The sequence below is a fragment of the Symsagittifera roscoffensis genome, chromosome 6 (genome assembly GCF_963678635.1).
Source record: "Symsagittifera roscoffensis chromosome 6, txSymRosc1.1, whole genome shotgun sequence".
NCBI classification, from domain to species: domain Eukaryota; kingdom Metazoa; phylum Xenacoelomorpha; order Acoela; family Convolutidae; genus Symsagittifera; species Symsagittifera roscoffensis.
This window is the reverse complement of record NC_087067.1, coordinates 40154470-40168651: the sequence shown is the minus strand read 5'-3', so window position 1 is coordinate 40168651 and position 14182 is coordinate 40154470. Positions and strand designations below refer to the sequence as shown.

Sequence of the window (14182 nt, the reverse complement as noted above, 5' to 3'; positions counted from 1 at the left end):
GCTCTCACCAGTAACCTGGAAGGGACAGCCCTAAACTGCGTGATGGCCAAAAAGCAATACCAGCGGGACACTGCTGAGAAAAAATTTGATATCTTGCTAAATCGTTTTGACTCAGGGATGCAAGGACACCAAGCAACGATGCGCAATGTGAAGACAAGACAATAGACAAGTTTCTGGACAATTTTGAGATGCTTAGAAGGCGTAGCCAACCAGATGAGTCGATCAGAAAGATGAAACTGGCAGTAGCCTCAAAATTCATCGATGGTGTGAAGAATGAGGAGCTTCGAACGATGTTAGCGACACATTACACACCACTTTCAACCAATGCGCCAACACCAGAGGAGTTGACACTCAAGTCAAAAGATAATCTTTTACTGAAGCCTCCATCGAGATCTGGACATTACAAAAACAATTATGGCAATTTTAAGTTAGTATTGAGCAAAATGAAGACATTTCATCGCAACAATATTTGCGTCGGAACAATATTTGCGACTTAGGTTGGAAAAAAAGATTGTTCATACTATAACACAAGTTATGCTTGTATAAACATAACTTTTGGAACAATATCATTTCATTATTAGATGATCAAAATATAGTTAATGCCAAACTACTGGCAATATCTGTGACCATGGGCAGTTTAATCGGTCAAAAGCTATAGCATTTTAGGTTAATTAGTTTTTCGGAATTCTTTTTTACGAGTGGAAATTAGCCATTAAAAATTCGACGTCAAAATGAATAGGTTTAGGTTAGTTCAGCGGCTTTTCAAAAAAAGAATTTTCTCTTTTCAAATTTACAAATGTCTCTAACTTTTCAAGTTTCAAATTTTTAGGCTTTCGTTCAGATGCTCTCATCTCACCAAAACACGAGACGAAGCAAATTGAAAAAAAAAACAGTTATAGTTTTGTTTCAAATTTGGTCGGAACCATCTGTGCTACTTGCACAGCAATCAGTTATCCTTGTTTTACTTGTTGATTTAGTTTTTGAAAAAAAAATGAGAAGTGGAAAAATAACTGAAACTTTGAAATGCATTTTTGCATTATCGGCATATTACTAATCACTCGAATGTGCTATGACGCCTTAAGCTCAATTTCTAATAATGTGGCAAAAAACGCAAAATTGTCTCATCAAAAATCAGTGGCTCTTCTTTTGCGATTAGTGAATCGAAAAAGGTAGTTTCTTTAATTCAGCTTCAGTTCGCCAATAAACCACTATGTTCAGTTTTTCCGTTTGGTTCACTTCACCGTCGAGCTTAAGTGTTCTTAGAAGGCGGCACATTTTTTTTCAATTCGCGTCCGTTCGTTCAGACCAATGTCGCAGACCTAACATGGAAAGATGCAAGAAAGCAAGGGAAGTTGGATGTGAATGATTGGTCTTTGAGGCTATTCATGTTGGTACAAGCTTTTGGCTTAGTTTGTTGTGCCTAGTTTGCTTTTTGCTTAATTTTGAGCGCAAAGGCCTTTTAAAAATTCTTGAAACTACGCTCTCGTTTCTTTTCAATATAACATCCTATGGTGTGCTGAAATTGTTCTATCTAAACTTGGTTTTTAAATTTAAAAAATTGCCATGAATTCTAAATTGCTCGTTTTGGGTGTTTGAACCTTTCATTTAAGTATTAGCTGCACTGCAACAAGCTTCACGAACTACTAAAGCATTTTTTCTTGGGGTGGCATAAGTGAAGCAAGCCAATTAGCAGTATCAGTCAATTTGAAAAAAGAAATTTATCAATTGCACATGCCTCAATTTATAGATCGGACGCACTTTAGCTAGTATACGAAAGCCCTGAATGTTCATAATTATACAAAAAATGATCACAGGTGGAATATTTTTTCGAATTTAAGCTCAGGACAACAATATCTTTTGAATGATATTTAAAAATTCCGTCAAAAACGGCTGGTTAAAAAGTCGAAATTGTCTCAAGAAAAAACAACCATCCCGAGCACAAGTATTTTGTTACTTTCGTTAGGAAAGTCGGTCGGAACAAAAATAGTCGGTGTTAATATCCTCAGCATTGTCTGTACTTAATAGCTGGTATTGAGCAAAATGAAGACATTTCATCGCAACAATATTTGCGTCGGAACAATATTTGCGACTTAGGTTGAAAAAAAAGATTGTTCATACTATAACACAAGTTATGCTTGTATAAATATAACTTTTGGAACAATATCGTTTCATTATTTAGATGATCAAAATATATTTAATGCCAAACTATTGGCAATATCTGTGACCATGGGCAGTTTAATCGGTCAAAAGCTATAGCATTTTAGGTTAATTAGTTTTTCGGAATTCTTTTTTACGAGTGGAAATTAGCCATTAAAAATTCGACGTCAAAATGAATAGGTTTAGGTTAGTTCAGCGGCTTTTCAAAAAAAGAATTTTCTCTTTTCAAATTTACAAATGTCTCTAACTTTTCAAGTTTCAAATTTTTAGGCTTTCGTTCAGATGCTCTCATCTCACCAAAACACGAGACGAAGCAAATTGAAAAAAAAAACAGTTATAGTTTTGTTTCAAATTTGGTCGGAACCATCTGTGCTACTTGCACAGCAATCAGTTATCCTTGTTTTACTTGTTGATTTAGTTTTTGAAAAAAAAATGAGAAGTGGAAAAATAACTGAAACTTTGAAATGCATTTTTGCATTATCGGCATATTACTAATCACTCGAATGTGCTATGACGCCTTAAGCTCAATTTCTAATAATGTGGCAAAAAACGCAAAATTGTCTCATCAAAAATCAGTGGCTCTTCTTTTGCGATTAGTGAATCGAAAAAGGTAGTTTCTTTAATTCAGCTTCAGTTCGCCAATAAACCACTATGTTCAGTTTTTCCGTTTGGTTCACTTCACCGTCGAGCTTAAGTGTTCTTAGAAGGCGGCACATTTTTTTTCAATTCGCGTCCGTTCGTTCAGACCAATGTCGCAGACCTAACATGGAAAGATGCAAGAAAGCAAGGGAAGTTGGATGTGAATGATTGGTCTTTGAGGCTATTCATGTTGGTACAAGCTTTTGGCTTAGTTTGTTGTGCCTAGTTTGCTTTTTGCTTAATTTTGAGCGCAAAGGCCTTTTAAAAATTCTTGAAACTACGCTCTCGTTTCTTTTCAATATAACATCCTATGGTGTGCTGAAATTGTTCTATCTAAACTTGGTTTTTAAATTTAAAAAATTGCCATGAATTCTAAATTGCTCGTTTTGGGTGTTTGAACCTTTCATTTAAGTATTAGCTGCACTGCAACAAGCTTCACGAACTACTAAAGCATTTTTTCTTGGGGTGGCATAAGTGAAGCAAGCCAATTAGCAGTATCAGTCAATTTGAAAAAAGAAATTTATCAATTGCACATGCCTCAATTTATAGATCGGACGCACTTTAGCTAGTATACGAAAGCCCTGAATGTTCATAATTATACAAAAAATGATCACAGGTGGAATATTTTTTCGAATTTAAGCTCAGGACAACAATATCTTTTGAATGATATTTAAAAATTCCGTCAAAAACGGCTGGTTAAAAAGTCGAAATTGTCTCAAGAAAAAACAACCATCCCGAGCACAAGTATTTTGTTACTTTCGTTAGGAAAGTCGGTCGGAACAAAAATAGTCGGTGTTAATATCCTCAGCATTGTCTGTACTTAATAGCTGGTATTGAGCAAAATGAAGACATTTCATCGCAACAATATTTGCGTCGGAACAATATTTGCGACTTAGGTTGAAAAAAAAGATTGTTCATACTATAACACAAGTTATGCTTGTATAAATATAACTTTTGGAACAATATCGTTTCATTATTTAGATGATCAAAATATATTTAATGCCAAACTATTGGCAATATCTGTGACCATGGGCAGTTTAATCGGTCAAAAGCTATAGCATTTTAGGTTAATTAGTTTTTCGGAATTCTTTTTTACGAGTGGAAATTAGCCATAGAAAATTTGACAACAAAATGAGCAGGTTTGGCTTTATTAACTTCGTTCAGATTCGTTGACCGAAAAAATTTAGTATTAATTGAAAAACAAAATCGTTTTCGAGATGGTCAAAAGATATATTTTATAAATTTGGTTGAACATTGTCATAGCGCCGCTGCGAGTGACCAGCATTTGGCCGATGGCCTGTTTTAAGGTGAGTGCAATACATTGAGTGCAAGTTCTTAAAATTTAACTACTTCCGAAATGAAAGCCTCTATTCGCATCGCAGCCCCCGGGTCGAACTCCATAGACTGAGTTTGTTCATACTATCCAATACAAAAAATCTGTGGATTCTTTTTACAATTTATGAGCTATTGCATTACAAACAGTTCTGCACACTGCTTGACTGTCACCTATTTTGTCTATAATTTACTATGATTCGAACATTGCAAAATTTTTTTTCTGTTTCGAGAAAACCTGTTAAAATTTTTGTTTTTTGGTCTAATTTCGAGCAAATAAGGTGAACTAGCAAGATTTAAATTGCTCATTTATGCTTAATTAAAGTCGTGAAAATTTAGTTTTACCCGCGTAAAGTTAGTTTTTGGAGTTTGAACTAGAAAAAACTGACAAAAGACAACTAAGACGACAACCTTTGATTAGACAGAATTTGCGCCGAAAAAAAAAGATTTTATAAATAAAGTTTAAAAATTTTGAAGTTCCACTGAATTCTCATTAAATACTACTCGCCCTTGTAACTTTAATAAAATTTGCTCATAGAATAAGAAAAACCCGTGACAAGACAATTAAGCCGACAATAATTGAGCAGAACAAGTTGAGCCACAAAAAAGGCTTTATATTAAAATTTGCAAGCCCCCCCCTGAAACTGCATTGAACCTCACTTGCACATGCAACTACAATGAAAGTTTCTTGCAGCACAAACAAAATTCGTGATGTAGCAACTAAGCCGAAAAAACTTAGTTAGAGCAGACAAACAAAATTCCGACAAATCAAATTTCAACGATAAAAAAATTTGTCACAGGAAGAAAATTTGGAAAGGAAATTGATATGAAACAAAAATTTTGAGCGAAACTTTTATATTCAAACGACCTGATTTAATCAAACTTAAAAAAATCATTTTTTCCACTGCAAAATAGTTTCACTAAACCAAAGTAACATAAATCGAAACCATCTAGACCGAAGAAAATTTCTAAGCATAAAAAAAAAATACACCAGTCAGGCTGTTCAATTTTTCCGGATTTTACACTGATAAAAATAAGGTCCGACTGATTTTTTAATGAAGCCGAACTTCATGTATCAGACAACGCAAGGCAACTTGAATCTGTAGAATGAAACAAATAATTTTCAAATTAGATTTTTCTAGCCATATTCATAAGGTTACAAACCCTATACAAAATGCTTGCTTCATACAATTTATTTGGTGTTGATGATATCAATATTGCGCAAGTCAAGCTTCCCTCACCTCAAATTGGATTATTTCTGAGCACTTACTTCACTCTAATAGGCACTTAGCACAGTGGTAAGGCGTTCACTTTGTAATCGTCAGATCGTGCATTCGATCCCATGCCATGGCAATGATAGTGTGTGAGGACAAGCTCTCACTTGACCTCCAGCTTCAGGTCTACCGCAACCTGACCAAATTTGGCTGCAATAGTGGTACCACGTAAAAGTTCTAGACGCAAAAAAATGGCCTTGAGTTGCAAAAAACAGCTTCGCTCAGCAAAATAACAAAGTCTGGAATGTGGGGAGATAATACAAATGGACTATCCTCGACAGGACTGTTAAGGCCTACTGATAGCTCCTCTGCGATTCGCAGGAACTACAATTATTATTATTATTACTATAAAACGCAAGATCGGCATGAAAGTGATTATCCGATCAAGCTTACTCTCGCTTAATAGTTAAACTTCGCTTTCTAGAAATTTTGATAGCCTGAGAATAAAGGTTAAAAACTTCAAGCAAATTTAGATTAATTGAATGTCTGCGCAACAAAATTCAAAGATTAAATATGAGTCATTACTAGATTCACAATTACAAATTGAAATTAAACAAAACAAAAAATGTTGTCTTGCTAAATACAAAACTCAAAGGATAGATATCAGTTTGAAACGTATCAAAGTAAATTCAAGTTTTGAAAAGTATCAAGGTATCATAATCAGTTGTTTTAAAAGAGTCAGTTTAAGACTGTTGTTTTGTTATAAAAACCTATCAGTTTCAGTTTTTCACTTATCAAACGCTTTTTTCCACTCAGACGCCATTTAGTCAGTCTTGTATTTGATCGCTAACAATTCAAACTCAAATGTTTTGCGCAAACTCATGTTGTCTCGCTCCAGGGCATTTACTGGGGCAGTAAATACGTCCAGACCTCGATCCAAAAAGACTTTCCACTTGTGTCCGAATCGGATCCAGGGTTTCTTGTTCAGATCCAGTGGAACACAGAAAAACTCGAATTCGATGCCCAGAGACAAAACTCCCTTTTTGAGCGCGTTCAATTCAGTGATAAAACCTTGAATAAACAATGGTAACTATATCTATTTCTCAGTTCCCGGCAGTTTGAAAAACCAATTTGCAGATTCAACTTATTTTCCAGCTGTTTACCTCAAGGAACTTAGCTTTTTTACAATTGCAATTTCATTTGAATACGTATGTCTATAATTATTGAATAAGTGATACATCGAATGAGCATTAATCACATTAATTATATATACGAATGATAGTAAAAACAATTTGCTCTTTTGAGATTTGAAACATTTTTGCTTTCGAGTTTGGTCGAATCGGAATCTTTCCTCGAAATATAAAACATACTGGGCGAAACCCAAACATATCGACTGCGACAGTTTGAACTCAGTTACTTTGAGGCCTTGTTTTAGTGTTATCGCAGTGTCCGATTATTATCAGATGTTTTATATTTAAATTGTCCGAATTCACATGTCTGGGTAATTTTTTATCTTCATACTGATGTAGATCGCTTCCCTGGTGTTTTTTTTAAAACATTACCTGCGATTTGGTGCTCTGTCTCGGGCTTGTTTCTAAAATGACTCTCTTCACGTTAGTCTTTGAGTGCAGAAAATTAATCAGTCTGGCCAAATTGTACGTGTGATGGGGAAAGATGAATCTCGGATCATAAATGTAAGCGAAGTCCATCTGAGGGTAAACGAACTCATCGAAGAGATCCTTATAATCTTTATTGGTACTCCCTGCTGCAAAAAAAAACAACAATTATTTTATTACGCGAGAAACAGGCGATTAGTACAATTGCTCTTTTAATTGAAAAAAGCTATAGCCTTTAAATTTTTAGCCGTAAAATAGAAGTAACTTTTGCTTTATTCTGATAAATTAATCAAGCAGACTCAATAAGGGTTAGTAGCAGTATTTAGACAACCGCGTATTCAGACACTGTATTAACCAATCAGAACCGAGACAAGGAAGATATGAAATTCATCCTCGTTTCTTCCTTGTCTCGATTCTGATTGGTTAATACAGTGTCTGAATACGTGGTTGTCTAAATACAGGCCGCACTCATTCAATTATAATACAGAGGCCAATCAAGCAAACATCACAAACAGCATGGCAAGTTAAACGACATTAAATGAGTTGAAAACTACTAATTAAAAAGTTAAACAAAAAACTTAATATACCGAAAGTTTCAATGTTTGTCGCGACTTATCTCGAATGATACTAACTTTAAGAAGAGCATGTCAAACTACACTAAAAATAGTTAAACTTACATCGAATCAAAATTCAAGAACCGGAAAGTAAGCCGACAATATTAGGATAGACACACTATGTCGAAAACAAAGTTGTCAGAGAAAATTTCATCTGTAAAAAAAACTTTAAACTTGCCGACAAAAGTTTCTAGCTTTGTCTACTATTATTAAAATGGCCAAGAACTACGCTTGCGTTTAGGGATTTATAGAAACCATATTCATAAAGACAATTCAACAACTTCTATCCATTTGTCAATTAATACCTCATTCCAGCTCGAACTATTTCAGGAAAACCTTAGGTGAATTAATCTAATCCATTTGAATTTTCATTGAACGTTATGAAGACTTAGAGTCAAAGTTTTGCGTAGCTTTTCTGTTCTGGACAGTTGGGGAAACTATATGAAAAAAAAACAGACAGTAAGTTAGAAAAGAGTCACTGAACGCAAGAAAACATCAAAAAATTGACCTTCTTTTGCAAAAAATTCACTAACTTTAAACTTGCCTACAGAAGTTTCTAGCTTTGTCTACTATTATTAAAATGGTCAAGAACTACGCTTGCGTTTAGGGATTTATAGATACCATATTCATAAAAACAATTCAACAACTTCTATCCATTTGTCAATTAATACCTCATTCCAGCTCGAACTATTTCAGGAAAACCTTAGGTGAATTAATCTAATCCATTTGAATTTTCATTGAACGTTATGAAGACTTAGAGTCAAAGTTTTGCGTAGCTTTTCTGTTCTGGACAGTTGGGGAAACTATATGAAAAAAAAACAGACAGTAAGTTAGAAAAGAGTCACTGAACGCAAGAAAACATTAAAAAAACTAACCTTCTTTTGCAAAAAATTCACTCTATGAAAATTCACACTGAATTTTTTGCAAAAGAAGGTCAGTTTTTTTAATGTTTTCTTGCGTTCAGTGACTCTTTTCTAACTTACTGTCTGTTTTTTTTTCATATAGTTTCCCCAACTGTCCAGAACAGAAAAGCTACGCAAAACTTTGACTCTAAGTCATTTGAATTTTCATTGAACGTTATGAAGACTTAGAGTCAAAGTTTTGCGTAGCTTTTCTGTTCTGGACAGTTGGGGAAACTATATGAAAAAAAAACAGACAGTAAGTTAGAAAAGAGTCACTGAACGCAAGAAAACATTAAAAAAACTGACCTTCTTTTGCAAAAAATTCACTCTAGTGGCCATCTAAAGCTGAAAGTAACAGTTGATAATTTTTGAATTTTTTGTACTCATGCGGTATGAAATAGGTTATTTCAAAAATTGGGCTTGACTCAAAAACTTAGTTGTTTCTCTAACAAAATATTAGTGAATTTTTTGAGAATACGGACTTTTCTCGAAGACATAGCATTTCTCGTGCAGTTTTTAATGCGTAGCCGCTGATACACGGAGGCTTCGCTCACACTGCTGTCTCCATTAAACCCTTGATACAGATTAGGAAGAGTAGTTTTAGAGAACTGTCAAAAAGTTGAAAAAAAATGTCAAGAAATCAAAATTTTGATTTTTCCGAGGGTCATAACATATCGTGCTAAAAAAAATAGCGCTTAGCCTTTTATGTAGATGACCTTCCTACAACCCGTTTTCGCTATTGAACCCATAATCTCAGATTTGGGAGATAAGCTTTCGAGCAAGGTCAAAAAGTTCGAAAAAAAATATTGAAAAAATCCAAATTTCGACTTTTACGAGGATCTTGACTTTACGATAATCGTGTAAAAAATCTGGACGTAGCCGCTTATGCAGGGCAACTTCTCACACCCCAATCTATCTATTAAACCCGAAGTCTCAGATTTTAAAAGTAGTTTTTGAGAAAAAGTAAAAGTCAAAACTTTTGGTCGAATATTCCCACCACAGAGTTTTTCGAAGACTGTAGAAAGGGAGCATAATAAGAAGAGACTAGGGGAATACGCAGGAACACAGAAGAGTGAGGATCATCCCATCCTATTGGTACCACTTTTTTAAAAATCGGTAAAGTAGTAGCTGAGAAAAACTTAAACGTTCTGAAAGACAAGAAAATTTTTTATCAAACTGTACTGTCGAATTTTAAAGTAAAATGGCTTCACAGCTCATTGAATTCCAAGACCAATTCAGAATTGATGACTTATAGCAGATGAATTTGAATTGAACTCAATAAACTTCATAAAAGCCTTAATAAATAGGAATGAACGCACATCTGTAGTTATGAATGACCGGAGAAATTTATTCTATTCTTTCTTTCTTTTATGAAAGCATTTTAAGATTTTTCCTGAAAAAAAACGAAAAATAATACCATGACCTACATAAGACTACTACGTTCATTGACTGTTTAAAAACGTTAATTGACAGTCGTTTGTTCATTATTGATAAATAATTGTTGGTTAAAAGCCACTATGATCCGCATTAAACGTTTGTCAGAAGACAGCAGAATTCTAGTAGAAAAATCAGCTCGCTAATCTGTTAACCGTCCAAATGAAAAACAAAATTTGCCAGTTGACATTTCCAACACAATTCCATCGGATATTAACAACACAGTTCTATTCCGTTTAACAACGTTAATCCTGTTTGATAACGCCTGCTACTTGCGATTACGAGGAGTCTTGCAAAAGAAAGCAATTCGACCTCAAAAAGGATGTTCATCGATTATAATACCACCTGGGAACAAAACTTCAACTCTATCAATCTAAAAATATATATATTTGAAACATATTTTCGTGGTCGAAAGCTTTTAGCCACCTTACCCTTTATCTTGTACTCAACATGCAGATCAACCTCATAAAGACCTTCGCTTTCTTCGGTGCTGCAAACATTTGTCACTTTGATCTCGTTGGGGTCTTCGATGGCATTTCCCATCGGCACATCACACAGCCGGCGTTTCGTCAACTTTCGAGCAGCCTTTGCCATGTCTTGCATTTGAGTATTGCCTGATGAGAAAGCAGTTGTGAATTCATTATCAACATGACCAGTTTTATCTTTCACGGGTCGTGCTGTTCTAGCTTCTGCGAATGATTGAGATCCCAAAAAGTCCTCAGATACTTGTCGTGGCCACTTTTCAGATTTTACAACCGAGCTTAGGGGACGAGGATCTCTTAATGTTTCGGACACGTGTTCAGTTTCCGAGCTCAAAACAAAACCTGGGTCAATATAGTTTAGGGTTGTAAATTTCTTAGTTTGAAGAGAATTATGCATTTTAGCATTATTCGATTCTCTAAGAAGAGTAAACTTTTGGAATTCTTCCTCATATCTTTTGCATGACTCTCGATATTTGCGCTTAAGGGTCAGCTTTTTGCGCGCATCTAGTGGTGCAGACCAAACCGTGTCACTACTAGTTAACTCGGCGTTTGAGTTGGTGTTGAGCTGACAAATTTGACGTACTTTCCTTGATTTACGTTTATTTCTTCCCATCGCCCAATCTAAATGCTCACATAAGGGTTTTGCTATGGAACAACATAAGGTGAAATATTTTTTGCATAAATTTTTTTTTGCGATACAACAAAAACTTAGCATTACTAGCTAGCGGTAAAAAAACAAAGAGGAAGCCACTAAGTCGGCAAAAATGTTGGTAAAAAATACATATACCAAAACTTCCTCTATTCTCGATTCGAAGAAATCATGTCAAGAAATACAGTCTCCAGCATTAAATAAACATTCAAAAAGGTGACGCCATACGGAGAGACGCCCGTTGAACCGAAAACAAACCTGTTGTTAAAAAACAGCTATAGTTTTGCGCGTGCCTCCTGATAGCATAAAGCAAAATCATAAATATCTACTTCTGTTCTTCTAACGACGCAATCTAAGGTAAATCATTCGCAGGGGTGGTAAATTTTCAAATTGCATAACAAACCAAAATGATTTTCAATTATAGTAAAATTTACGTAATCAGAAGAAAAGTCAAAGCTTTGAAAAGACAAAAAAAATGACCTGGCAAACAAAGTCCAACAATTTGAATAAAAAATTGGCTTCTAGTCGGAACTAAGCCATGAACCTTGGTCTTCCCATGGACGTTACCTTTATGCTGGAACTTGATAGACTAAAAACAAGCCCAGGAGTCCAGCATAGTCCTTGCTTAGCGGGAAAAAGACTATTAGCTAGTTGCAATAACGTTGCTAATCGCATATGAAAACATGGTTCAATATGCGTAAGCTTTGAATTGAGCTGCTTTGAAAATAGCTTCATTCTAAGTAAACTGAGTGCCAAATAACGGATTAGAGGTGCAATTACTTATATTACACTACAGCTTTAAATCTACGTTTAAATCAAGATATATTGGACTTATCTGAATACGCAAACCAATTCACTGACTATTAAGCACATCAGGAAATGATCATCCATTGACGACTACACTTAGATTCCATCTAGAGATTGTGTGACTTTTCGGTGTATAAGCTCAATAAAAAAGGACTAAAAACAAAGTTAATTCCGGTGATCAGAAAATATGAGTTCATTATCTTCAAATAAAACAATAATTTCAATTTCATTCTTGAGCACTGCACAAAACAAATACTTTTACATTCGAAGTCAAAACTAACAATATCCTTCAATAGTTCAGTTCATTAAAATGTCACTCAAAATCTCCAACACGTTGCTCAGAACCAATAACTCACAAACGCAAAAATGAATTTAGTATCCTTCAATAAAAATTTCCGATGACTTCATCATCTCAAACTCAAATTATTCACATGTTATTATTGCAAAAAATACGGTTTTATTCAGTTCTTTAAAATGACTTTAAAAATTACTGTTCCCCTCCAACTTCGGCAGCATGCGACTGTGTTGGAGCTTCCTGCTTCTGTGGACCAGTGGCATTAGGGTGTGACAGAGGCCTTCTAAAAAGTAGAACATGTGGTTCAGGCGAATGCTGTGCATAATGAATCCATCCTGGGCTCATAGTTATTCCTATTCTTCTCCACTCTGGTTCCGAGAATAGTTTGCTTTTGGGGAGAGCAGCTGCAGTGCTCTTAGGAAGAATAACATGCCGGTACTCGAAATTGCTATCGTAGTATTTCTCGGAGTAGTAGATTTCCTTCATTTTCGCAGTTTCGATTCTAATTCAGTACACGAAGTAGTCTTAAACAAATTTTCTGAAATTTGGAAGCAATCTAAAGGCAAAGTTTCTTAAACTAGAATATAGCCAACAGACACTTGGACAAAACCTATGAACGCAAGGTACTACTATGATAGAGTGGTCCCTTGAAAACAACCAGTTACCTTGAGAATAAGACACAGAGCTCTCAATTCGTTTAATAATTACTTGTCAAACCTAATTATTACCTAATAATTACTTGTAATTACTTGTCAAACACCCTTGTCAAACCCCGTATCATCAAATTCTTCTGGGATTATTACAACTCAAACTATAATGAACTAGACATTTGTTCTTGGCAATTTGCTCGCCACTGCAGCACCTGCCGCCAACGCATTCCATAGCATCATCATTGACTTTATTTCGGGCTCACGCCCCTAAATCTTTTGATTGTAAAACCATAAACACAACAACACAACAAACAAAAAAGAATTAATTCCCTTATTAAAAATAAGGCAAAACTTATATAAATAGATGAACAAATATATACTAAAAACTAAGATCTACAGAAAAAGCAACGGCACTTCAAAAACCAAGTGCATGAGTTTTCACGATTGAAGAGTTTAGAGCGCTCTAGTAAGAAGTCTTTGAGGGTACTGCGAAAACGGCGCAAAGAGGTGAAAAAGTCGATCTCCGTTGTTTTCAGCATGTAGTTCACGGCACGTGCTGTTCGGTGGGTGAAGAACGTCTCGGTTGACCATCTTCTTGCGGTTTTCACTGTCATCAACGCGCTGGATCTTGATGTCGTCACCTTAAAAAAATAATACGCAGCAAAAGGGAGTTCTGAGTCGCCATTTAACATTTTGTGGAAAAGGATAAGGTCGTTAAATATAAGCGTGAAGGAGATGGGAAGCGAATTCGTTAAAGAAAGTTGCTTTAAATAAGATAAATAACCTGTAACCCAGGTAAGACATTTCCTGTTGAAAATCTCAAGCTTCCTTAACATAGTTAAAGAGGGAGACCACGCAGGACTAACATACAATAAAATACTTTTAACACAAGTATTGATGAACATGAGTTTAACAGAAAGTGGAATGTGATATATAATAGGACGTTTGATAAAATGAAAGCTTTTATTGCTCGATAGAAGTTTTTTACTAATATGGTCTGACCAAGTAAGATCAGAGCTAACAAGCAGACCAAGGTCTTTGAGAAAATTAATAGAATGAACAGGTTGGTTGTTAACAAAAATACAATCAGGAAATTTGCCATTGAATATAATGAAATTGCACTTGTCTTTATTGATCTTAAGACCATTCTGAGTACACCAATGAGTGAAACTGTCCACATCAGACTGTAAATCACTGCAATTTTTCTTACAAATGAGTTTTGAGTCGTCAGCGAAAAGAAAACAGTTTGAATGGTTATATATATCAGGAAGATCATTAATAAACAAAAGGAAAAGCAGAGGACCCAGTACGCTCCCTTGAGGTACACCACTAGTAACTGGTAAAGTGGTGGAAATGCTTGTTCGAACTTTAACACATTGAAAACGGTTTGA

General features: G+C 35.1%; 3 protein-coding genes across 4 annotated transcripts in view; all 3 read right to left on the bottom strand.

Moving 5' to 3' along the window:
* Positions 1–14182, bottom strand: part of LOC134848254 (uncharacterized) — a 74903-nt gene that overhangs the window by 58035 nt on the left and 2686 nt on the right. The gene's annotated exons all lie outside the window — the stretch shown is intronic.
* LOC134848252 (NADH-ubiquinone oxidoreductase 75 kDa subunit, mitochondrial-like) overlaps positions 1–14182 on the bottom strand; it is a 103310-nt gene that overhangs the window by 86443 nt on the left and 2685 nt on the right. The window lies entirely within an intron of this gene.
* LOC134847981 (uncharacterized) lies at positions 6065–11076 on the bottom strand. Of its 2 annotated transcripts, none has more exons than XM_063865298.1 (3): positions 10340–11076; positions 6905–7107; positions 6065–6413 (listed from the first exon to the last, which is right to left on the bottom strand). In XM_063865298.1, exons 1-3 carry the CDS (start codon positions 11001–11003, stop codon positions 6396–6398), a joined length of 885 nt encoding a protein of 294 aa, XP_063721368.1. In that variant the 5' UTR covers positions 11004–11076; the 3' UTR covers positions 6065–6395. The 2 variants fall into 2 exon arrangements, with proteins under 2 accessions (XP_063721368.1, XP_063721369.1); XM_063865299.1 differs by having other exon boundaries at positions 6905–7104.